The sequence below is a fragment of the Anser anser genome (genome assembly GCF_964211835.1).
Source record: "Anser anser genome assembly, chromosome: 1".
In the NCBI taxonomy this organism is placed as follows: domain Eukaryota; kingdom Metazoa; phylum Chordata; class Aves; order Anseriformes; family Anatidae; genus Anser; species Anser anser.
This window is the reverse complement of record NC_139720.1, coordinates 43,337,084-43,360,801: the sequence shown is the minus strand read 5'-3', so window position 1 is coordinate 43,360,801 and position 23,718 is coordinate 43,337,084. Positions and strand designations below refer to the sequence as shown.

At 39.1% G+C, this 23,718-nt stretch overlaps 1 protein-coding gene across 2 annotated transcripts in view; it reads left to right on the top strand.

The window, feature by feature from the left end:
• Positions 1-22,478, top strand: part of LIN7A (lin-7 homolog A, crumbs cell polarity complex component) — a 49,399-nt gene extending 26,921 nt beyond the window's left edge. The window contains exons 3-6 of one of the 2 annotated variants that reach the window (XM_083815207.1): positions 9,320-9,391; positions 11,744-11,953; positions 17,812-18,020; positions 20,173-22,478. In XM_083815207.1, coding sequence (XP_083671333.1) covers positions 9,320-9,391; positions 11,744-11,953; positions 17,812-18,020; positions 20,173-20,215 — 534 coding nt within the window. In that variant the 3' untranslated portion in view covers positions 20,216-22,478. Of the gene's footprint in view, positions 1-9,319; positions 9,392-11,743; positions 11,954-17,811; positions 18,025-20,172 lie in introns of both variants that reach the window. The other variant, XM_083815208.1, reaches the window with a different exon arrangement.
• Positions 22,479-23,718: the final 1,240 nt, after the last annotated feature.

The window sequence follows — 23,718 nt, the reverse complement described above, 5'->3', positions numbered from 1 at the left end:
GGTCTTGTATGTCCTAACAGCAGCACCGGGAATGTGTCAGCGGGATGATCCACTACGTGTCAGTGCTTACACCAGAGCAGAGGATGTGACAGCATGCGTTTCCCGCTGGTACATCTGCTGTGTTCTTCTGCTAGCACAGAAGGGAGGAAAGGGATTCTGGCCCCAGCCTGTAACCCCTGTTGGGTTGTTTCTTGGACAGGCACAGCACTCATATGGCCAGGACTCACGGACCAAAACTTTGTTCAGCTTTCAGAGAGCTACACAAACAAAAAAAAGAAGAGCTGGAGCAAATAGTATTCTGGCATTTCAGCTGGAGCCTCCATACAGTGTTCTACTCGAAGTTAAAATACTATACCATTACAGTGATTATTCTTCATTTATTTTTCACAATGTTTCAGCCCTGTGAAGTTTGTTTTTTTTTTCTTTTTCCTGTTGCCTAAGGACAGCTTAATAATGCATCAAGATCTGGATTGTGGTGTTTTGTTTCTTTTTTTTTTTTTTACTCTACTAAAACTGACCTAGTTTTCTCCATAATCCCTGCACCCCAAACAAAAAAACTTTTAAATAAAATATCCTCTATGAAAATGTAAAAGCCAACATTTGCAATATTTCTTCCACACATTCTGAAATTAAAACTGTCCCATCTCCTCAGTTTGTTAAATGAGACTGAGCTCATTTACAATTTTGAGTTTTCTAACGGCGTATCCTCCCTACTGCCTGTGGCGCATGCACACAGTGTTACTTCATGGAGAAGGATTGTTATGACAATTGTGAAAATGATACAGATACTTGATTTTGAAGATAAATGCCAAGTTTTCCTGATCCAAACATCTAACTGCTTATAGGCTAATGAAGGCTTATCATATCACCATGTTCAAAGTGCCAGAACCTTGAATGACCATGTTCTCTCAGATATAAATAGCTCATAAATATAGAGAAATTGTCACAAAGTGTTTTTTTCTGCAAGTTGTCCAAATGAGGTAGCTGCAGGAGATAACTTACATAATATAGACTTTTTGGTACTTCCAGTAAGCCTTGTAATATATCAAGTCTTCCCCTCAAAGGTATTTGTCAACCTTTTCAACATCACAGTACTCACAGTCATCCATTTGCTTGTCCATCGTTAAAAGGACTTTTTGTCAGAATGAAGATGATGTAAACTGTACAGTGTAAATATATATGCATCTAATTCTTCAAACGTGTGGCATAAGCGTATAACAAAATGGGCCCTTGTGATTCATTTGCTCAAATAATTGTGCATAAGAAGAATCTAAGTTTCTTGTTACCCAGATGTCCCGTGCATACATTGCGTCCACAGCCAGTGGTTCTATGAGATTGCCAATAATTTGTCAAATTCTCATTCTCTTCAATTACCCAGAATACTCACTTCCCCATATTTTATTAACTACTAAAGATAAAAGTAACTATCAGCAGAAATAAGCCAATATAAACAAATTTGGTTTGAGTCAACTTGGTAGCTGAAAAAGAAAATAAGCCTGCTTTAAACTTTCTGATGGAACTGCTGTCTTCTGCACTGGGGTGTGTGACTGTGTTTAGTACAGCATCGTAGCGAGAGGCTGCAGCTCTCATGAAGAAATACACTTCTAAGATGTAGTCATGCTTTCCTGAGCATGCTTATCACATGAGGTAATTTAAAGAAGCAGAACACAGGCACAAAACTAGAAATACCACATGGTACTCAAGAGATAGAAAACTAAATAACACACCATCATTAGAGATTTTCCATTTTCGTTGAGCTATCACAGTTTTGTGGCTGAATGGCAGGGCTCCGTTACATTAGTTTTGAGCTTGAGTAAGGTTACAGAGGTAAAAAGTCATTATCAGAGTGGAAGGGTAGTCTGGTAAGCTGCTTACTTCCGTATTGCTTGCATACTCTTCTGGCTGTGTTCGATTTTTCTCTTTTGTCATTATTTTATGCATTCATCAGTTCAGGCATCAACTTAATGGATAGTTAGATGGGTTTGTGGCTTTTTCTGTAGAAAGCAAATGTTATTTGAAGTCTTGACAAGCCTATCATAAAGGACATAGATACAAGATGAGACTAATACCCTCAAACACTTCTGGTGGAGAAGGAAAGGTTATTGAAAGAGATGAAAATGACCTAACTACATCCAACAATTATAACTTGAAACTGGACAAATTTAGCCTAGAAATCAGCCATTTTAATGGTAACGCTGTCGACTAGAAGACCAGTTTCCGAAGCAAGCAGGAGGCTTTGAATTCACAGGCCTTTCTAATGGCTCTGTAGTTCAACCAAAAGTTATGGATTGTTGAAGAAATTACCAAATGAGGTTCCATGGTTTATGGTGCACAAGAGTTTTAAGGGAGACCAGAGTCTCTCCTGGTCTTTGTAGTGTTTAAAACATCTTTGTCCATTTGCATGGTAGGCTTACAATCTGAATTGAGTGCTAACATACAGCTCTAGGGGAGTCTGTTCAGGTAGAAGAACTAATGCATCCACCTCCACAGACATACAAATATATTAGGTTAAGAATGGAAAATACAAGGAAGAGGTTATGGGGAAGGCAAAATATACACAGAATAGAACCTGAAGAGGTAAAAACTGAAACCAAGTAGAGGGGAAAAAAGATAGGATGGTTTTGTACTGCAGGTGGAAGTTTTTTGTCAGAAGCAAGGCATTCACAGGCACTGCAGTGGAAGTCAGCAGCTCCCATGTGCAGCTTTGCACTGCAACTTCTCCCTGTCACAAAAGCAGCTAGCCTTCTGCCCCAAGGACTGGCCCACACCCATCAGGTGGTATATGGGTATATGGCAGAAGCATCATACTGAGGTGTAAGTAGATAATAATTTCTCTTGTATAGTTCACCTTCAGCTCTGCAAGGGTGCACAGGTATACTGTTCCATTGACATGACTGCATAAATGCAGTGAAACCAATTATGTCTTCCTTGCACTGGTTATTTTCATGCTGTTTCTCACCTCTATGCAGTCTGTCAGGCTCCTGTGTTCCTTTCCTTGAAAGACTTCTTCCAAAAAAGTATAAAATTCCCTTCCAAATTGAAACAATAACAAAAATGGCAGACAAACTAAAGAAACTAAATCCAAACAATGTCAATCTGTGCTAAACATCACTCGCCAATCTCTTTGCAGGTTTCTTCATTCCACCCTTTACCCTGCTTACCTATGGCACGCACTTAGGTTGTGACTTCTTGAAGGAAGGCTTTTGTGTATTTATATAGCATGATACTTCAGGCACTATAGAAACAGAGCTGATTACTACCTCCTACACATACGTTACCTTATGTGCTGAGAAAGCCCCAGCGTTTTCAAAGAGGTTATTTCCTCACTTGCAAATCTCAGCATAGTTTATCTGGGCCTGCTACTTCACAGATCTAAATTGCAGTTTACTCTGTCTTGGTTTTTTTTATTATTATTTGTTTTTTTGAATTGCTGCTGTTCATTGTTGCAGAATGATTTCTGCCTCTTGCCTTTTCCCCTCTGTTTAGACCAGGTTGTCCTAAAATCTGTTGAGCATTATCATTGTAGGTATAGTTGAACACAGAATTATATAATATTGCATCAGGGGAGGAAACACTGAGTATCTCTTACAGAAGTTAATGGAACAGAATCTTTTTAATGAAATTGTAACTTCTAGAATCCAGCAGAAAATATGCTGCATCATGCAGGTTTTTTCAGAATGCTTCCTCTAGCCACCTTTATAAAGCAGCCTGCTAAGTGCCCTGCTACCCCTGAACCTCTTACTAAAGCTTCGCATTGCTGTAAATAGGCCAGCCCAGTACATGCTGTTTTGTTATGAGTCCATATGGAGTAATTTCTGTTAAGAAGCCAGCTCCTAAAGTACCTGTAAAGCAGCCCCCGTTCCTGTGCTTCAGTAACGCTAAACCAGCTGCTTTGCCTCCCAGCTGAATGCGTGGGGATGAGGACCATCGTCATGACAATAATACCTGCTGCATCTGACTCGCTACAGCGCCTGCTGGGAGAAGTAATAAAAAGTGCGCTTCTCTGTGCCAGCACAAGCTGCCACGGCACAAGGAGGATTCATTTCCAACTTCAAATTTTCTAGTTTTAATTTTCCTCCCTCGGTCCTCTTGTATTTTTTTAGTTCTGGGGGAGAGGAACTTTAGATTATGATCTCTGAGAAGACGACCTGCAGCAGCTGAAAAAGTCTGAGGTCTATATGTGTGCTTTCAGTGTTGATGAGAGTGCTGTAATCTCAGTGCTTCATGAAGGAAAACAGAGATGACAATTTCTGGCTCCACAGCACAAATCAGAGCTGTACAAACAAACCCCCGTATGCAGCATGCTTTTACCTAATGAACATACAGCATACAGAAGCTGACAGTCTGGGTACAACGTGCTATGAGGGAAAATTTTTCGAAACGTCACAATTTACCTTAGTGCTGCAGCTTTTCATCTTGAAATATTGATGTTTCACCTGTAATTTCATCTCTGTTATTAACAAATTGTGGAAACTCTTTTCTCTAAGCACTAGACAGTCAGAGTATGTATTATCAGCAAATAATGTTACTAAACACCCATGTAGACTTTCAGACGTTGTAAAAAGTGTCAAAAGTAGGTATGTAACTCTTTTCTAAATTAGTGACGTATATGTTACTTTTCGTTCTTCAACACCTTGATGATGCACTTGCTACAAGGCCTCAGATGATTTGACCTTGGATGGAGAACTTGCATGGATGCCTTCTTCCCTCTTGTCACATCCCTCACCTGCCACAGCCCAGGCTTTGTACCTACCCAGTAGTGGAAGGTGAGCAGACAGACAGGGGCTCCTCTCTTGGCTCCATGCAGTAACTTTCTTCCAGTCCTTGGTGTCCCTCAAGTTTCTGCGTTTATTCTGATGCAGACCAGATGCTAGGTCTGCTTCACTAGTGGCCATGACAGCTTGGCATGTGCATATCCGAGAAGGCACAGCATGGCTCCACTGATCTATCGCCTTTTTGGACTCCCAGATGAACTTTTCAGGCTCCCCACCTCTTCCTGAAGCTTGGCCACCAGGCTGAGCAGCTCATCTACTTCGGCACACCTCGCACAGGTGTGCATGCTCTTGCCCTCCATCTCAGGGAGCAGCAGCCATAAAGACCACTACTGTGATAAAGCAGTGTTGAGTTGTATTCAGAGGTGACTCCTTGTCAAGGGAATGGAGGCTCTCATCTGCCGACCAGAGCTTTTTCACAGAGGTTTGCTGCCTCCCTTGGTCCCAGATTAGGGATGTTACCAGGAAGCCTTCAAGCATAATGCCTTTAGACCATTATATGTTCCTCCTCTTTCAAATGGGTACCAACAACATAGCTACAGAAAGCCTTAGGTCAATCAAGAAAGATTTAATGGCCCTAGGGAGGCAACTAAAAGACTCTGGAGCACACACTGTTTTCTTCAATCCTCACAGTAATGGGGAGAGACACGGAAAGAAATAGGCAAGCCCTGGTCATCAATGCCTGGCTCCAAGCCTGGTTCCTCCACCAGAATTTTGGGTTTTATAATTGTGGACAGGACCCACCTATCTCAATGGGGGAAGCGTTTCTTGGCCCATAACCTGCCGAAACTGATTTGAGATGGCTTTATAACTAGGATTGATCAGGGCGGGCAATGCCATTAGGAACACTGAAGTTATGCCAAAGGATGGTGCTGTCTGAGGGAGGCAAGGCTAATGGGAGCATCTATGGCACTCCAGGGAGTGCAGTGGATTCGCGAGCACCTCTGAGATGTTTGTATGCCAATGCACACAGTATGAGGAACAAATGGGATGAGTTCCTTCTGTGATGAGATCACTGGCTTGGTGGATGAAGGGAACGCAGTGGATGTAATCTTTCTGAATTTCAGTAAGGCCTTTGATATTGTCTGTCACAGCATCTTTATGAACAAATTGTCCAGCCATGTGGCAAACAGGTTCATGCTACACTGGGTGATGAACTGTTCTGATGGTAGAGCTTAAAAGGTTACAGTTAATGGTGTTTCATCTGTCTGGCAGTCACCAGTAGTGTTCCCCAGGGCTCAAGTCTAGAGCCAGTCCTGTTGAACATTTTTATCAGTGATCTGGAGTGGAATGCATCTTCAGGAAGTTTGCTGCTGATACTGAACTGGAAGGTGCTGTTGACTTCCTACAGGGATGAGAGGTCTTGCAGAGGGATCTAGATGCATTGGAGCGTTGGGCAATCAACAGCATGAAGTTCAGCAAAGGAAAATGCTGGGTTCTGCACCTGGGACAGAGTAATGCCGTACACAAGCGCAGACAGGGAGACGAGTGGCTGGAGAGCAGCTCAGCAGAGAGGGACGTGGGGGTGCCGGTCAGCAGCAGGCTCAGCATAAGCCAGCAGCGTGCCCTGGCAGCCAAGAGGGTAAACTACGTTTTGGGTGTGCTGAACAGCATAGCCAGCTGTTCAAAAGAGGTGATTCTCCCACTATGTTTAGTGTTGGTGCACCCTTACCTTGAATATTGCTTGCAGTTCTGGTTTCCACAATATGAAAAGGATGTTAAGGTCCTTGAAAACATCCTGAGAAGGACAACAAACCTGGTAAAAGGGCTGGCAGGTGTGTCTTATGAGGAACAGCTGAGAGTTGACCTCATTGCTCTCTGCAACTTCTCGAGGAGAGGAAGCAGTGACAGAGGTGCTGGTCTCTTCCCCCTGATAACCAATGACAGGATAGGTGGAAATGGCATAAAGCTGCACCAGGGGAGGTTCAGACTGGACATAAGGAAAGATTTCTTTACCATGAGCGTTGTCGAACAGTGGAAGAGGTTTTCTAGAGGTGGTTGATACTTCATGACTGCCAGTGTTCAGTGGGTCTTTGGATAATGTCCTCAATAGCGTGCTTTAACTGTTGGTTAGCCCTGAGCAGGTCAGGCAGTTGGACTTGATGATCTTTGAAGGTCCCTTCCAACTGATCTGTTCTGTTCTAAATGTTATTCGTAGGCTTCAGTGTGCTTTTTGTGCATTGCTAGAATGAGCAATATGAACCTTAGAAGGAATTTAAGGGACTTAGCGGAATAACCAGTCTGTGCTTGGTTGTTAAACACAGTTAATAAGAAAGAGTCATTTAGGTGTATGTTTTATGCTTATTTATCTCAAATTATATTAAACGTTATGTAACAATCATTATGTAGGAGAGTTAGGTTAACGGTAGCCTCAAGCAGATATTCAAGACTGGTAGCACCTGTAGTCTTATAGAGAGTGAGATTTAACACAGAAGATTTCTTTTCCTAAGAGCAATAATGAGTTTGTTCTTTCACCAGAATATAAATTAGCTACCAGGATATTGGGTGCTATGAAGCCTGTTAGTTACCTACTAGTAGGATGTAGGCAATATGTAGTTACATGACATCAAACCTAGCTAATAATCCCATAAAGTATCATCAGCTCGCCTTTGTGTAAGCTTCTACCTTAGTAATGAATATCTTAACTTGTCAGTAACTGTTCCTATATATGAAATATTGTGACCTGTTTTCAAAACAATTCAAGGTCATAATTATTCAATAATTAAATACACGCTTTTAGACATTCTAGCCAGCCACATTTATGGCTGTGCAAGAAAAAATGGTATGGACAGCCTACTCTCATGATTTAAGATAAAGGGGAACCTGCAAGTATTGATAAAATAGAGCATTACCAATGGTTCGATGCTGTATGGGTTTTGAAGCAACAAGTATTTAGTGATTCATAACTGCAGTTGCCCAGTGGTTGCTTTATATAATGAATTATTTGTTCCTAAACCATAATACTTACAATAAATGTTGAACTGATCTTAGCAAGATTATGCTGAGAATGTAGACTCAACCCATTTTATGATGGCATAACCCAGTAAAAAGCTAAAGCAAACCAGAGATCCTTTAGAAGCTGTAAAATATCTTTTTCCACATTTTTAATTAAGGGCAAAATCCTGGCCTCAACTGAAAGCAGTGTCAATTCTACCAATGGAAGAAAGATTTCATTTCAAATATAGAAATGGTGAGAGATTCATAAATATGATAGTGTATGACACATCATCAGGCCAGAGTGGTGGGGAAGTTTTGCCTATCAATGGGACAAGCTGTTGTTTATAGGTCAATTCAGTACGGAATCTGACACCTTGTCTGCCAAAGTAACACTGACATTACCAAATAGGGATGTTTTGGAATTCCTGCTAAAGTATCACCAGATCAGTGAAAGGTAAATATAATGTGTAAAGTACAATTGAATTTGCAATCCTCAAGGACCCCAAGCAAGAGATTGCCATAAATGCTAACATACTTTACCTGCAAAGGTTCTCTCTGAGGAATAAAACAACATAAAACACATGAAAAGATGAAATTGCTGATGAAGTAGGTCAAGACAATGCCCAGAGTAAATCAATGACATACAGTTTGCTGGTTTTATGGGAAGATTAAATAAGAGATTTTGTTTGTATGCATTCACCTTTGTCTTTCAAAAAATTGTCCATATGTCTTATATAAATATTATTTTTAAGGCTGATTTCAAAACTACTGGCTAGTATCAAGGCACTTTTTTATATTTTTCATCTAAGAGTGAGACAAATCTAGAGAACAATACCAGTTTTCCTGCCTGCAGAGAGTCTTTTCCTTTTTCCTTACTGAAAATGTTTAAAAAGGAAAGTTAAGGACCAGAGACAGGAGGCCAAAAGTGTATACCAGAAAAGACAACACAGGGAAAGTTGTACATGTTGGCAGTGTTGATTTTATGCCCTTTATATGAATGTACAATTCTGTCATAAAGGGTTATGTTACCCATTTTCCATGTCTAACCTACCAGACTGCCAGCCCTTTTGCCTATTCCTAGCTGTGGTTGGTGAAAACTAGTACCATGGCCTTTCTCCAAAATTTAATTTTCAGTTCCATTCTTCAGAATCTGTATGCTGAGAAAATTACTTTTTTTTTTTTTTAAACATTAGCCTCCTAAATCTTTATTTCACCAGAAACGTGAGAGAACAAAGAAGCCAGGGGTGGAGGCTAAGATACCACTCCGATCAGTTAAGATCATTTGAATTTGGATCAGTTGCAGGGAGACCCTGGTTTTTGGATAACACAGAACTAAATTGTCTCAGTTTTGTGAAATGGTGTGCTAGAGAAGTGAAGGGAAAAGCATTGGAAGATGTATAGTTAAGACTGAAAAGTGTTGTGAGAAATATAGATTGATGTTTTCTGTAAACTTAAGCATGAACATGTTTTGCAGACATTCAACTATGTGATGGCGTGAATGCAGCATTAACATTGTCTTATGAGGGAAAGGGACTGTCCTGTCTCAGTTAATATAAAGTCCTTGTTTTGTTTCTATAATTAATTTCATTTTGTTTTCATGAACATTTTAGGTGTATCAATACATGCATGAAACCATAACTGTTAATGGCTGCCCCGAGTTCCGAGCCAGGGCCACTGCAAAGGTAGGATACGTGCAACTGTTGAAGTACGTGGTACCAAAGTGACCTAGTAATTGACTGTGCGCGTGTGTGTTTCAGGTATTCGTGTGTACACTGTAAGAAAATTTAGACATCAGTGGCAGCCCAGAGTCTAGAACCAGTGCTACTTCCCAGGTAACAATCATAATGGAAAATTTAAACCTTTATGCTGCTTCTGTAGCTTAAGAAAAGAGAATGATTTTATGGAATTTGATGTTTTTTGAAAAGCCGCTTTGCAAAAGCAAATCTACTGGTTCATTCTATAGAGTCTGCCTGCAACAACCTATATTTTAATGGACTATTTTCCCATACAGCTCATCCAGTAAGGACACAATGATTTAGGAGGTAGCAAGTACACAGTCAAAATTCCACTTAAACTAACGGGAACTATAGGTGCTGAGCAAGTAGTGAGGATGAATATTGACAGAAATGGCCAGATCAAGAGACTCCACGGCCAAAAGCAAACCCACTTCTTCTAATGCATTGCCTGTTTTAATAAAATATTTTGTCTCTCTATCCATATGAGCCTGCCTTTCTCATATCCTTAGACCGTGACAGCTACCTTACTGCTACTATTAAAATGATAATCTTCTAAGGAAATCCACACAACTATGGAGGAATACATTCTATGTGCTGGCATGTAGTGTGCTCTGTATTTTCATAACATGCACAAAAATAGATGCTTCCAAACAGGGACGTCCACCCACCATGGCTTTCTTTTTCCCATTATCATTTTGTGCTCAAGACTATCTTCTGGATGGTAAAGCAGGTACTATGCAAAACAGGTAAACCTGTAAAAGCCATAAATCCGTGTTAGAAATATTTCATGTTGGTCCCAATCCTGTGAATTTAGTGACAAAACTTCCAGAAATCTTAATGGAACTAAGATCTTACCATTATGTATTTGCATTAGGGATTTTCATTTAAAGCTGTATCGGAAGATGAAGATCGGGAGGATGTTATAAAAAGATTTCTACAGCATTTTATAGAAGCAAGCCCGATAGGAGCCAGCAAATAACCTATTACACACAAAATTGCAGTATGTTTTCCTTACTAAGTAGAACATTCCTTTCTGAAGGCTGTTCTGATTTTAACCTTGTTCTGAGAGAAACTTAATGGACAATGTAAATTTTTAGGTCTATGCTACTATACAGAGAAATGTGTATAGGAGATCCTGATTTGTCTACTCTGCAGGTAAACATAGAAATTATTACTATGTTCTATAGTAAATGGGGAAATATCCAATTAGTGTTTGCCATTCTCATTTCTTATTCATATAGAACAGCAGGGTTACAGAGCAATGTTTCAATATCGCAATTTCCTGGTTATTTCTGGGCTGTCTGCATTGCATTCTCCTAGTGCATTCATGTCTGACATAAAATGTGTGCATGATGACAAGGTCTGCATGTGCAAAAACATGTAACTGAGAATGATCCATTATGTCACATCATCCACTAGCTTCTATTAAGCATAAGCATTATTAGGATGCTCAGAAAGTATTAGCGTAATGCAGAAGCGTACTAGCAGGTTGGGCTACAAACACATGTTGAAAAGGATAAAAGATTTTCCTAATGTTTATTTAATGATTTACTATAATTATAGTAGGAAAACACAGTGAAAAATGAAATACAATGTGTCATAATTTTCTGAGTGCAAGCTTTACAGTTGTATGTTTTTTTTCCATAATAACAATCTGTTTTTTAAATTGATTTATAAATCTACTGTCTTAAGATCTAATTTTTCAATAAAAGTTTTGATCTGATTATATTATAAAAAATCATATTCCTGTTCCAGGAGTTATTTAGTTAGTGAGATTTCATGAAGATTAAAATTAAACTTTTTAAAAATAATACTCTTTTAGGAATTTTTCTGTGCTCAAAGAATAAAATAACCAATTACACACCTCCAAAAGCAGAGCAGAGAGTAAACAATTCAGTTCATCCACTTGATATTTCAACTAGGAACACAGTACAGATCACATCATCTTATCCAACAGTAACACTTTTTCCCTGTGAAAGGGCAAAGAAGCAGCTCACTAGTGTTCATAAATGTTCACCACCGCGCAGTCAGGCTTCCAGGTGTCTCCTTCTGGCTCTGCTGCTAACTTTCTGCATTATCTTTGATAAGTCACTTAAATTCTCTGTTCCTCTGCTTATTCCTTTATTTCAAAAGCATTGGCATGGAACTTAATTTTTGCAAAGTGCTTTCAGACAATCAGAAAAAAGGCAGAATAAGATACTTGAATGTTTTCATGGGACTTAATTCTTCCTGCAAAATGATCAACAGAGTGTATCAATGTTCTCTCTGCATAGCCAAATGGCTCTTTTTTTCTTCCAGGCAACAGTTGCTGCTTTTGCTGCAAGTGAAGGCCATTCACACCCGCGAGTGGTGGAGCTGCCAAAGACTGATGAAGGCCTGGGCTTTAATGTGATGGGAGGAAAGGAACAAAATTCACCTATTTATATTTCTCGCATCATTCCTGGAGGAGTGGCAGAAAGGCATGGAGGGCTCAAACGAGGAGACCAGCTGCTTTCAGTTAATGGAGTGGTATGTTGAAATTTGATAGACATTTCATTGTCATCTGGATTTTCATTTTTCACAATTGTTCTGATACCATGATATAAAATGCAATACATGAAATAAAAAGAAATAGCTCTGCGAGAGACCTTCAGTGTGCATTTGCAGTGCAGTGAGGCAAAGCCACATGGACAACTTTGTGCCACCACAATTTCTGTTGGAGTGGAGGTTGCTTGAAGAACTTTAGTTTAAATTCACACCACATGCTGAATTTACAGGGAAGCTATGTCTTTCTAGTTGTTAATTCTGCAAATTTCTTCTCTGGTAAGAGCATTAAAATGAGCTTTGTCATTTTTGCACTCCATATCCTCTGAGGCACACAGATCTTTCTAAGTACAATGATGCCTCAGTGGCAGTAGTCTTGTGACCTTCAGAGAATTTGAAAACGTAAAATAAAATAAATTTGATATGCACATTTGCTGCAGATTTCCTGTGGAAAGTACATTCCGGGTTTCTTTCAATGACATATATCCATCTCTGAAACCTTTATCAGAGAATCAGCTGTACAGACGAACACATACAGGGAGCCTGTATGGTCAGTAAAAAGGTAAATTTTTACATAGTCATTCTGCATTTAAGTCAGTAGTGCAAGATGGAGTGTTTTGCTGTAGTTTTACTACAATGAAGTGAATGTCAATATGGAGGTAAAAATAAAAAGGCTGCTGGAACAGAGGAAAAGCAGGTTCCACCTATATAATGTGGGTCAAATTCTACCTTTCATTTTGCCTTTTATTCCCTTTTACAAGGGAATGTAAACTACTAAAAATGTAAGCATACTCATTCATATAACCCCACACTTCTCTTAATGAAAACATAACAGTTTTTCATGCAAAACCTACATCTAAACCTCATATTTAAATACACCAAGGGGAGTTATGAGCAATTTCCAAATCCAGTCATAAATATAAGACTTTCCAACTTAATTTTTCTGCTTGTAAAGAATGAAGAAAGTGCTGTATTTTTTACGCTTTCATGTTTTCATGTATTTCTTTCAAACAATAGGTATTCCTCTTATCTTGAAACAGTATCAGCGCAACACTTCAGACAGACTTTTTGCCATTTCACTATCAACAATCTTGTTCTCAAAAAAGAAACAATAATTCTGCAAGCTTGGTAGCCCCAGTACACAATGAGAAGGAGAAGATAGACAACAAACAAACAAAGACAAGTCACTACAAAGATTATTTAGTCTCAGGGAAAAAGAAGTCAAATGAACATTTAATAAGTAAATAGCCTGAACTTCACTGCCTGGAAGTAGATCAAATAATTTTGTGATTGTTCAGCTTTCAGTAGGTGACTAAAGATGCAGGTGAAAAGAGTTTATGTACTCCAACTGATGTATGATTCTCAAAAAGTCCTTTTACTTTCAACAACATGTAGGCAGATACTGGGCAGGAAAGTGGTGAACCTTCAAACATCTAGATACATTGACTTTGACTCTATTGTCACCTCTATTTCATGATACGCTTCAAAAAAATTCACAAATGTGCTCTACAGTATGGATTAAGCTAATATAGCAGAAAACACCATATAAAATTTCCTGTTGCATGTAGGCACGCAAGAAAGTTGATTCTGAGATACAACAGGGCTATTTTTGTGTTTGGAGTCTAAACAACAGAATTTGAAGTTTGAATTACAATTGCATACTTGAAATAATGCCTGCGAGCAACTGTTCATAAACCGATCTTGGGCTTATTTGAGCCCATAAAATATAAAAGAGAAAAATTATTGAAGTAGCAATTTGTTTGCAGACAGCTTGAGACAGGAGGAAAAAGGTCTAAATTTAACATTGTTCAGTGGGACTAGTTCACTCTGTGCTTCTCTCAATTTAACTGGAGAAAAGCAAATAATATACAGTATGTACAATACAACAGAAGGCTCAGCAGTGGAACATGGAATGAAAATGAAATATCTGTAACTTGTTTACACTCAGAAGTTGGTGGTTATCCAACTTTATAGTTATCAACATAAAATTAGAGCTGTGTGTTCAGAATCCAGATTCGATATCCCAGCATGACTGGGACGACTGTTCCTTGAGCTGTTTCACCGGATATTAAAAAATTTGATTTCTCATTACACTGGGGATTTTGTTACATACTTTTGTCCCACACCCCCTAAAAGTAAAGGAAATTGAAAGCAGTAAGCCCTGCAGATGGCTCAGCAAAGGCTCTTGCTGGCGACTGTTCATACCTGGCAAAGATTCTGTGTTTATCAAATACCTGGTGTGAGTCAGATACGGACAGGGATGCAAAATAGATTTGTAATGGCAAATTTCTCACCCAAACATTTTCTTGCAGTTACCTAATAGAAAATTCTTCTCTGTTTCTCAACTTTTGGTTGACAACCAGATTCTCTTTTTTGTCTGCAAAGGAGTGGGTTTTTGTTTTGTTTATATGTATGACAGATATGCGTGCCTGGATACTTTAAAGATTGGTGTTTTCCCGCACCATATCTGCAGTTCTTTTAGCTATTCCTGTCTCTGAAGTCTTTTGTCATTCCTTTTGATGCAATCTGCCAATGCAATAAGGGAAAAGAAATATGTGAATAACATGAATATAAATAAATATATATAACCAAAAATTACATATTAAAATATATATTCTGGAACAAATTTATTAAATCCCATGTTTGATGGTCGGGTCTAGAGTAACATGAGAGTCAGAAAATGCCTTGCCATGTCCCCAGCCAGTGTAATCCAGGCAGCAAAATCCCTTGCGCAGCTGTGACTGAAACCAGCAGGAGTCCTTTGTCAGCACAGCCTCAGTGGTTTGCAGAGGTGGGAAAAGTCAAGCAGCAAAACAACTTTCTTTGCTGGTATAAGCTCTTTTCCCTACTCCAAGGCGCTCTTCTGTTTCAGTTGTGCAGCTACAGCTATGCAGGTAAAGCATTTCAGAGGCCTTGAAAATATGAGTAGAAGCAATGGTGAAGATGCTAATAGCAAGTATAGCAACGATATTTAAAAGCAGCTGAAAAATGGCTGTTAAGATCTGAGCTGGGTAAGTTTGGTAAGTAGGATTCATATTTAGCAACACGATCTTTTACTTTGGCTTTGTTAGTTTCCCCATTTTCGTTATGGTTCAGAGCTTTAGGCTTAATTCTTTATCATTACTGTTCAAGTCAATGGGAGTTTTCCATTGACCTGAATAGCAACAAAATCAAATCCTTCATTTCTAATTAAAAAGTACTGCCTGTAAACTGGAAGAACAAGGCCGGAGGCGAATGGGAAATAAAACAGGCAATCAGGAATTAAATTAAATACAGATTACTAATTTGGATGAAGTGTTAAAGTACACCGTCTTGTAATTCCTTTAAAGAACAGACACAATCACAGTTGCTTATTGATGTCAGTTAAAACCATCCAAATCTTTGAAAGCAAAGGAATATTTTAGCTTCTCTGCCTAGCTTGGGGAACTTTGTTTTTCATAGCCTGCTCTAAGTCCGTACTGTTCCACAACAAAATTGATCACAGCAACACTGAATACAGTGTCATTTCCTTTGAATGTCCATGCCACATCGTGCTGGCTGTGATTCACAAGAGAAAAATGAAATGCAGAATAATGCAAAGTTTTATACAGTTCCTTTAATGACGAGAAGTGGGTTTACAAAAGCCAGTATTACCATGTCACAAAGCAATGAGTTACAAAAAATAGCTAATCACAGTAAGCGCTGGTTATGATCTCCTCTTCCAATATTGAGCATTTATGGGTTAGGGGACTTTAATTTGTGTCTGTGACTTTTTCATGAAAGCAATTTCACAAAATACTCTGTGCATCTATAACTTCCTATTTCAGCTCTTTTTGGAGCATCAGATACACTCACTGTTTCTTATGCAGCAACAATTTCTTCTTCTTCAAATATTTTTGACAAAATTCTTTTTTCACCAAATTACTTATGGGTGGCAGTGTTTGTTGAGCAGATTTATCCCAGTCACGTTTTCTAACACATCTGGTTATCAAAAATAATGAATTCTCTTGAAGATCTTTTAATAGGAGACCTACTGGAGGAATTTCATGAGCATATGGTTGAAAAACATAAAGCCACTTATTTTTCTCAGCGATCAATGGATATTTATTTCAGAGTTTCCTCTGTTTCTGGTAGTCGTTTCAGCACTTGAAATAACATTCATTATCACAGAATCACAGATTGTCTGAAATTCAAAGGGACATTTGGAGATCATCTAGTACAACCTCCCTTTTCAAGAAGGGTCCCCTAGAGCACATTGCCTAGGACTATTTCTCTAAGTTGCATTGTTTTTAAAGCATCTTACATTTCTGTAGAAACATGGTTCCAGTGACTTGACCGACATATGAAATAATTATTCGGATGAGTATGTTGAAGGACATTTAACAAGAGACAGGAAGATAAACAGCAAGGTGATAAGCTTGAATGGTGTTGTTTATATTATTTATGCAGAAGTGCATTGTGTCTGTTCTTTGAAACTTTTAAATCATTATTGCTAGCTCGTAATGTGCCACAGCAGAAGTAATTTTTATTCATTCTGTTCTTGCACAATGTTACTCAGTCAAATAGGTGAGATGAAAATAGGATTTTTTTCTAACATCTGACAGTTGCTATAACAATGCTAAGTTATTCTTTTAGCATGAATTGAGCATCAAATATTTTGAACACTGCTGCTTCTCTTCGGAGGCTTATGGGTATAGTTTCATTTTAAATAGCATGGTATACACAAGTTTTAAAACAGCATGCAGTAAAACTTTGATTTCTTATTTTATGTGGGAAGAAATTGGCTTATTTTTTAAATGGTCTAAAATCCATTTGAAGATCTCTGTTGTGCAGGCTTTTTTCTGTGCAGAGATACTTTTGTTTGTTGGAATACATCCTACAACACGTGGGCAATCGCAGACCACTAGAAAATGTCACCCTTGCTCCTAAGGTGTGGAACAATCAGCATGCCTGAAAAGCACTCCAGTCAATCCATTTAATGATAGAAATTAAATATTCTTTTCACAGCCAAATCACCTCCCCCTTTTGGAAATTTACTGTTTCAAACAACGCTGGCATAGAAATCGAAGCTTGTGCCCCTTTGGGTATACGTTTGACTTCACAGCAGATACCACATTACTACAAAACATGTTCCATCAAGGGAGGGGAAATATGTTCCTTAGGCAAGGACTTGAAACGTTTCAGTTGTTAGTGTTTGATTGCATACAACTAACCAGATAAAGACTGGTTTATTTCCAACAGAACCAGTGTTAGATCTATGTTGAATGTGTGAGCAGTCCCATTAACTTCCTAGCACACGGGATGTCCCTAGGAGCAGTGGCCACGCTCCTTTTCCTGAAGCTATGTGACTGCTGAATCACCATGTGCAATTCACAGCAGGATCCAGGCAGGGCCAGGGCGTAAGAAAGACATCCTAATTTCAGACTTGCAATTTCTTCATTTCTTACCAACATGTAAATAAGATTCTATGTTTGCTCTATTACACTTTATTTTTCTACCTTGCAAATAGATTGGTTGGGTTTTTACTGCAGGGGTTGTTGTTTTGGTTTGTTTTGTTTTCTGACATTGTTTGTATAAAGCATGCAGAGTATTTACCCTCCTGTTCACATAGATCATAGGTTAGGTTTGTAAAGCAACCTAAAACAGATTTGAGTTATTTAAAATATGAAAACGAATACACTTCACAATAGCGCAGAAATCTTATTTAATTCCACACTTTGCCTTAATGACTCCTTGAAAACTGTATGGTCTGTAAATTTCCTGCAACACTGACAGTCTTTCCATGGCACCACGTATAAAATAAAGGGCAGAGCTCTAGAACAAAGCAGCATTTTCGCTGTTAAATCTGTGTTCCTTGCCTCCAGAGTGTGGAAGGGGAGCACCACGAGAAGGCAGTGGAGCTGCTGAAGGCGGCTAAGGACAGCGTCAAACTGGTGGTGCGCTACACTCCCAAGGTGCTGGAGGAGATGGAGGCTCGTTTTGAAAAACTGAGAACAGCACGGCGCCGGCAACAGCAGCAATTGCTCATTCAGCAGCAGCAACAGCAGCAAACTACACAGCAAAATCACATGTCGTAGGTGAGAGTATTCATTGTCTTCCTTAAGGCCCTCTGGCAGGGCAGGGCCGCACACCAGGGCCTGTCCCACCACCAGCCAGGGGCACCGGGGCAGCCCCAGCCCGGGCACCGGGCACCTTCCTGGGGACAGGAACAGGCCAAGGCCAGGCAAGGCCATGGCCCATGGGTGGGCCCAGCTGAGCAGAGCCTGTGGCCAGACAGGGCAGGAGCTGGCAGCCCTGGGGGTGACGAGGGGTCCTGGGCATGGAGCGGGTGGGGGAGCCATGGAGGTGGGCAGTGGCAGGGCTGAGTGTGCCTTTGGGGTCCTGCAAGCACTTAGCACAGTGAGGATGAGGAGAGGTCATTCTTTGGTACATTTCCATGTGGTCTTTCCCACTAGAAATGTATTTTGAAAATAACAAATTCTGGAGCCAATTTCCCATTAATAACCCATAGATCAATACCCACTATGCAGCATGGGCTTATGTGCAAGCAAGACTGCATACAAAATCTGAGTTTCCTGGGTACATTTGTGACAAGTACCAGATTTAGACATAGTTTAACAAATTTTCAATTGTTCCTTTACTACTGGGCAACAGAACATCAATATTTTCTGCTGGTATGTGAAGAAAAGCCTTTCTAATCCTTATCCTGCTGCAGGAACCCCAAACTTCAGCCCATGGTTCCTCTGCAGGGACCCTACTTACTTCTCCTCTACGGTTTGGTGGGAAGTATTTATTCATGACTGACATTCAGTATTACAGTAGCTTCCAAAAGGCTTGCACGTTTTCCAGTGTAGTCAAAACAGGTAGCTTGTGAGGCTCAGAGACATCAAAACCCAGATTCTCCACAGATGCATGGTTTTTGAAATCAGTGAGAGCTTGTGACATGAATACATTTACAGATCTGCTCAGTTTTCCCAAATGAAATCAAACAGGAAGCATGTGGTAAAGCAAGGACTTAAATCCTAATCTTCCACATCTCATACCAGCTGTTCCCAAAACAGGACATTTGTATCAGTTGTATCAGTAGTAGTCTACAGGTAACTCATAAAGTCCCTAAATTGCTGATTAATGAAAAGCTCAACATGTATGCTTGCAGCCCAGAAAGCCAATCGTATCCTGGGCTGCATCAAAAGAATTGTGCCCAGCAGGTGGTGGGAAGCGATTCTCCCCCTCTGCTCTGCTCTTGTGAGATGTCACCTGGAGTACTGCATTCAGCTCTGGGGCTCCTGGCACAAGAAGGACATCGACATATTAGAATGAGTCCAGAGGAGGGCCACAAGGATGATCAAAGGGCTGGAACACCTCTCCTGTGAAGACAGGCTGAGGGAGCTGGGGTTGTTTGGTCTGAAGAAGAGAAGGCTCCAGAGGGACCTTATAGTGGCCTTCTAGTACCTAAAAGGGGCCTGCAGGAAAGCTGGGGAGGGACTGTCAGGCAGTGTAGTGATAGGACAAGGGGTAATGGCTTTAAACCAAAGAAGGGGTAGATTTAAATTAGATATTAGGAAGAAATTCTTTACTCTGAGGGTGGTAAGGCACTGGAGCAGGTTGCCCAGAGAAGCTGCGGATGCCCCATCCTGAGAAGTGTTCAAGGCCACATTGGATACAGGTTTGAGCAACCTGGTCTAGTGGAAGGTGTCCATGGCAAGGGGGTTAGAATTGAATGATATTTAAGGTACCTTCCAACCCAAACCATTCTGTGATTAAATGATGAGAAACTGAAGCTCCAAGTGATGGTGGTGTTGTTACTCATGGTGACACTGACGTCTGCTGATATTTAGGGGGGAAAAAAAACAACCATGTAGACAGCCTGTTGTGACTATTAGAATTCCAGTTTTGTTGATGCAAAGAGACACTGAAGTGCCTATGAAGATTCTAAGTGGGATCTCAATACTACTTCAGGGCCTTAACTCAGGAAGGAGTAGTGTTTTGTGATGTAAGTTTTGGGTTTCTGTATAAAGTAGGTCCATTGTAGGAGCCAAAACAGCAGTCTCGCATAAAGTTTTTCCAATTACTTAAATCTTTTTTTAGCAAGTAAGGTATTTTTCCTGATTTTACTTTTTTTTTTTTTTTTAACTGAAAGGGAAGGAAGGCTGGCAGAAACAGCCAGCAATTTAATTCCTCAGTTCCTTGTGCTTGCTCTGAGAAATGTGTTTCTTTAATTCTAGGTTATTCTCAAGAAAAAAAAAGCCTCGATCAAGAATGCAGTAATCAAGCAACCAGAGCTGTACTTCAGTATTCCAGCAAAAGGGAACAACTACAGGAACACAAAACAGAATTCATCTGGAGAATGTACAGTTCAAGAATAATGTAGTTAAGACAGCCATATAGAGGGTACTTTCATTATAAGGCTTTTCAGAACATGGCAGTCACAGGTACATACTACTTTTGTGACTCTATGCCTAATGGGAACAGCATGGTAAGTAAACACTATGAGACAGAGAAGTCCAGGGCTTCCAAATAATTCTGTTTGTTCTAATCTTGCACTCCTTACTCTTACAAATTGGCCAGTTGGCTTTCTCTAGTCAGTGAAAGTTTTGATTTAAGGCGATCAAGATTGGCTGCTCTGGGGGACAAAATCTTTCTCTACAGTTATCTCCAGAAATAAACTACATCATTTCAGAATTTTGCCACAGACATCAAACTCACACGTTGCGCTTCATAGCCACTTTGTAATTTATATTGTAGAGCTGTTTTAACCTAACTTCCTGTTTATAATTTTCAATTTTCCCTCTGAAAATAGCAATTTACTATATTTATAAAGTATTCCATTTGTAGAAGCAATTAGCTTTTTACTCTTGGTGTTTCCATATATTTTATTATGCATCAACAGAGTGAGAAAGTTTTAGGTCAATTTTAATTTTATTAGTAGTAAAGTTAGGGAATCCTAGAACTGTATTTTTAAATGTAGGCATTGCTTGTATCTATTATAGCTACTATTCAGAAATCTATAACTGGATATATTATATATTTATTCCATAAAATATATATTGTCTGAATGTACCTGTTAGAGAAGTAGGGTCTTTGCTTAGCATGTATTGCAAATGTAGTAAGCTAATGTTAGCAAAAGACCAAGCTTTGTTTGGCAGATATTCCTGTGATAGCATAATCTAAGCTTTTTTTTTGTATTATTTAATTTATTTTCCAGTCTAATGTTTATATATTTTAGAGAGGAGGAAGTGTAACTTGTTTCTTTTAAAACCCTCACGTTACTGTTTAAATCAATTTGAAGTTAATAGTTCTGACTTTTTTTTTTTTTTTACAAACCAAATTGGAATGCACAAACAAAACACATAATTAAGTTCTTAAGTTTACATGTCTGCTTTTCCAAAGAAAATAGTCAAAGCTGGAAGGCTTTAAATGTCATCTTTAAATGTCATCTACTTTCAAGAAATTAAGAAAGTGGAATCCCCATATTCTAATAAATGATCATTTAAAGCATGCCTTCTGTGCTACATTAGGAAACGCTTGGGGGAGAAAAAGAGCTTAGGGCAGAGCCCTACAGCCCTTGCATATTGAAAACTCTAGCTGATGTTAGTGAACGTTTAGCAATGCAAGGAAAGTAGAAATAGTCTGAACCAGTGTTCTGGTTCTGAACTTGGAAAAAAGTCAGCAACAGATATTATTTTGAAGGATCTACTCTCAGAGGGAGGCAAAGCAAAGCAGGGGTAATGGGCAGTATCGTATGTATGTTAAAAAACAGATGGAGGCTGGCCACCAGTCTTGACAGTGTTTTATTAGTATAAGTAGCAATTGAAAAGAAATTACTGTATTTTTAAAGCCAGACATCATGAATACATGCAGAAAAAGCTCATTTTATACAGAAAAGTAATTCTATCCAGTGGCTGTTGGTGACAATATCAATTAAGACAGTGGAGCTTGAGCACTACCAGAATTAAAGATGAAATATATTGTATTGTGCTCTGCCCAGTGTCTTTTTATACTTAATAAAATTGTATGTACCTATTTTAAAGCTGTTTTCTCAAACAGACACTGCTGTTAATATTGACAGTATATAACTTGTTATTATGACTACATAAAACTGTTCTGTATCTCATCAGTATGATTTGAGCTACACTGATATTTGTGCATTTTCAGAGACCAAATATTATTCAGATTTAGTCAGCCCACTGTACTGCATTTTTCCAGACTGCCTCTCCACCTCCTCCCCTCCTCTTCCTCAAAAAATTTAGGTTTGATGGAGTGGAATGTGCTGATTAATAAATTTCAATAATAGAATGTCATTCATATAGAGAAGCATATCAAATTCATTTTCATATATTATTATTCAATAAATTATTTATGCCCACTAATATTAACACTCCAGTCTTTGCCAGCATTTAAAAATAAGATGCAAGACAAATACAAGTAAAATATAACCATTAACAAATGTGAAGTAGAAGCAGGGAGAAAAAACTCCTTAAGGGTTACTTTTCATGCCCCCTACTGATCAATAAAACATATAGCTACTTCATCACAGAGTAATCTGTGTCTCCTAAAACTATCATTGCATTTTGTTATAAACAGTCTTTCTGTTTGTGATTTCAATGCCTTCGGTACTGATGCAGTAAGGCATTTACACACAGGCACTGCAAAGGCCCTAAAAGTAGTGCAGAAAGGACAACATTTACCACATGCAGGTCTGCAGGTACTTGTGCATCACATTTTAACTGACTGGTCTCCTGACATTTGCTGTTTCACTACACGGAGTTTACTGTTTCACTACACAGACTGACATTCCTTCGGGCAACTTAGTGGCTTTTATTGCTCACATTTACCCTTGGGGCTCCCTCATGTGCTTCCCTGCACTGGCAGCAAATCAAACTAGGAGATCCAAGAAGTCTTTTCCATCTCCTTACTACAGTAACCAAAAGGGTGTTGCGATTTTTACGAGCTGCTGCATTATGTTCACCTATGCCAAAGATTCAGATGTAAAAACTGATAATAATAGACATTCAGGGTCAGTGTCATTTACTTACGGAAGTTGATGGATCTGCTGTTCTAGCCATAGTTTTTCTATTTGTGCCATTTGATCTGACTGGCAGTTTATAGGAGATTTAATGATTTTATATCCCTTGACAAAGTGAAAAGCTCACCACGTTGCATTTTCCTCTTCTCCTTCTACAGTGACAAATCATAGATGAAAGGTCAATGAACGCACATGAGTGGAAGCAATGACATAAAAATCTGCCTGCAGTTCCTTGGCGAATAATACTGCAGACCTCTTAGTCTTATGTGTTGTACCTTTTGTATGTATTTGTCACAGCCAATGTGACAAATCTGACCTTTGGGAACTCTTGCAGCAGGCACAAAAATACATGCCACATTTGCTGGATAAGAACCTGTTTATTCAGCTACTGATTTTAGAGATTCTAGAGTTCTATATGAAATCTAAGATCTTATGAGTAAACGAGGTTTCTAGAATAAAAAATGCCATATAAGAAGAAGGTTATTTTTGCCTGTGCTTGAAATAATGCAGGATTTTAAGCATAATTACAGTAGTAAAAATAGTTATTGTGTGCATACAAGATGTATTTCATTACAAGATGAGAGACTGTTTCAGAAAGTAGCAACTATGTTAAAAAGTATGAGATTTAAAGAAAAAAAAAAGGACCAAGCAATCTTCTAATGCAGAATCGTGTCTAGAAGAGCTAAGGGAATCTGTGCATATATAAGCAGAGGATTATCAGCTAGAAGTAGTACTGTCCCTGCAT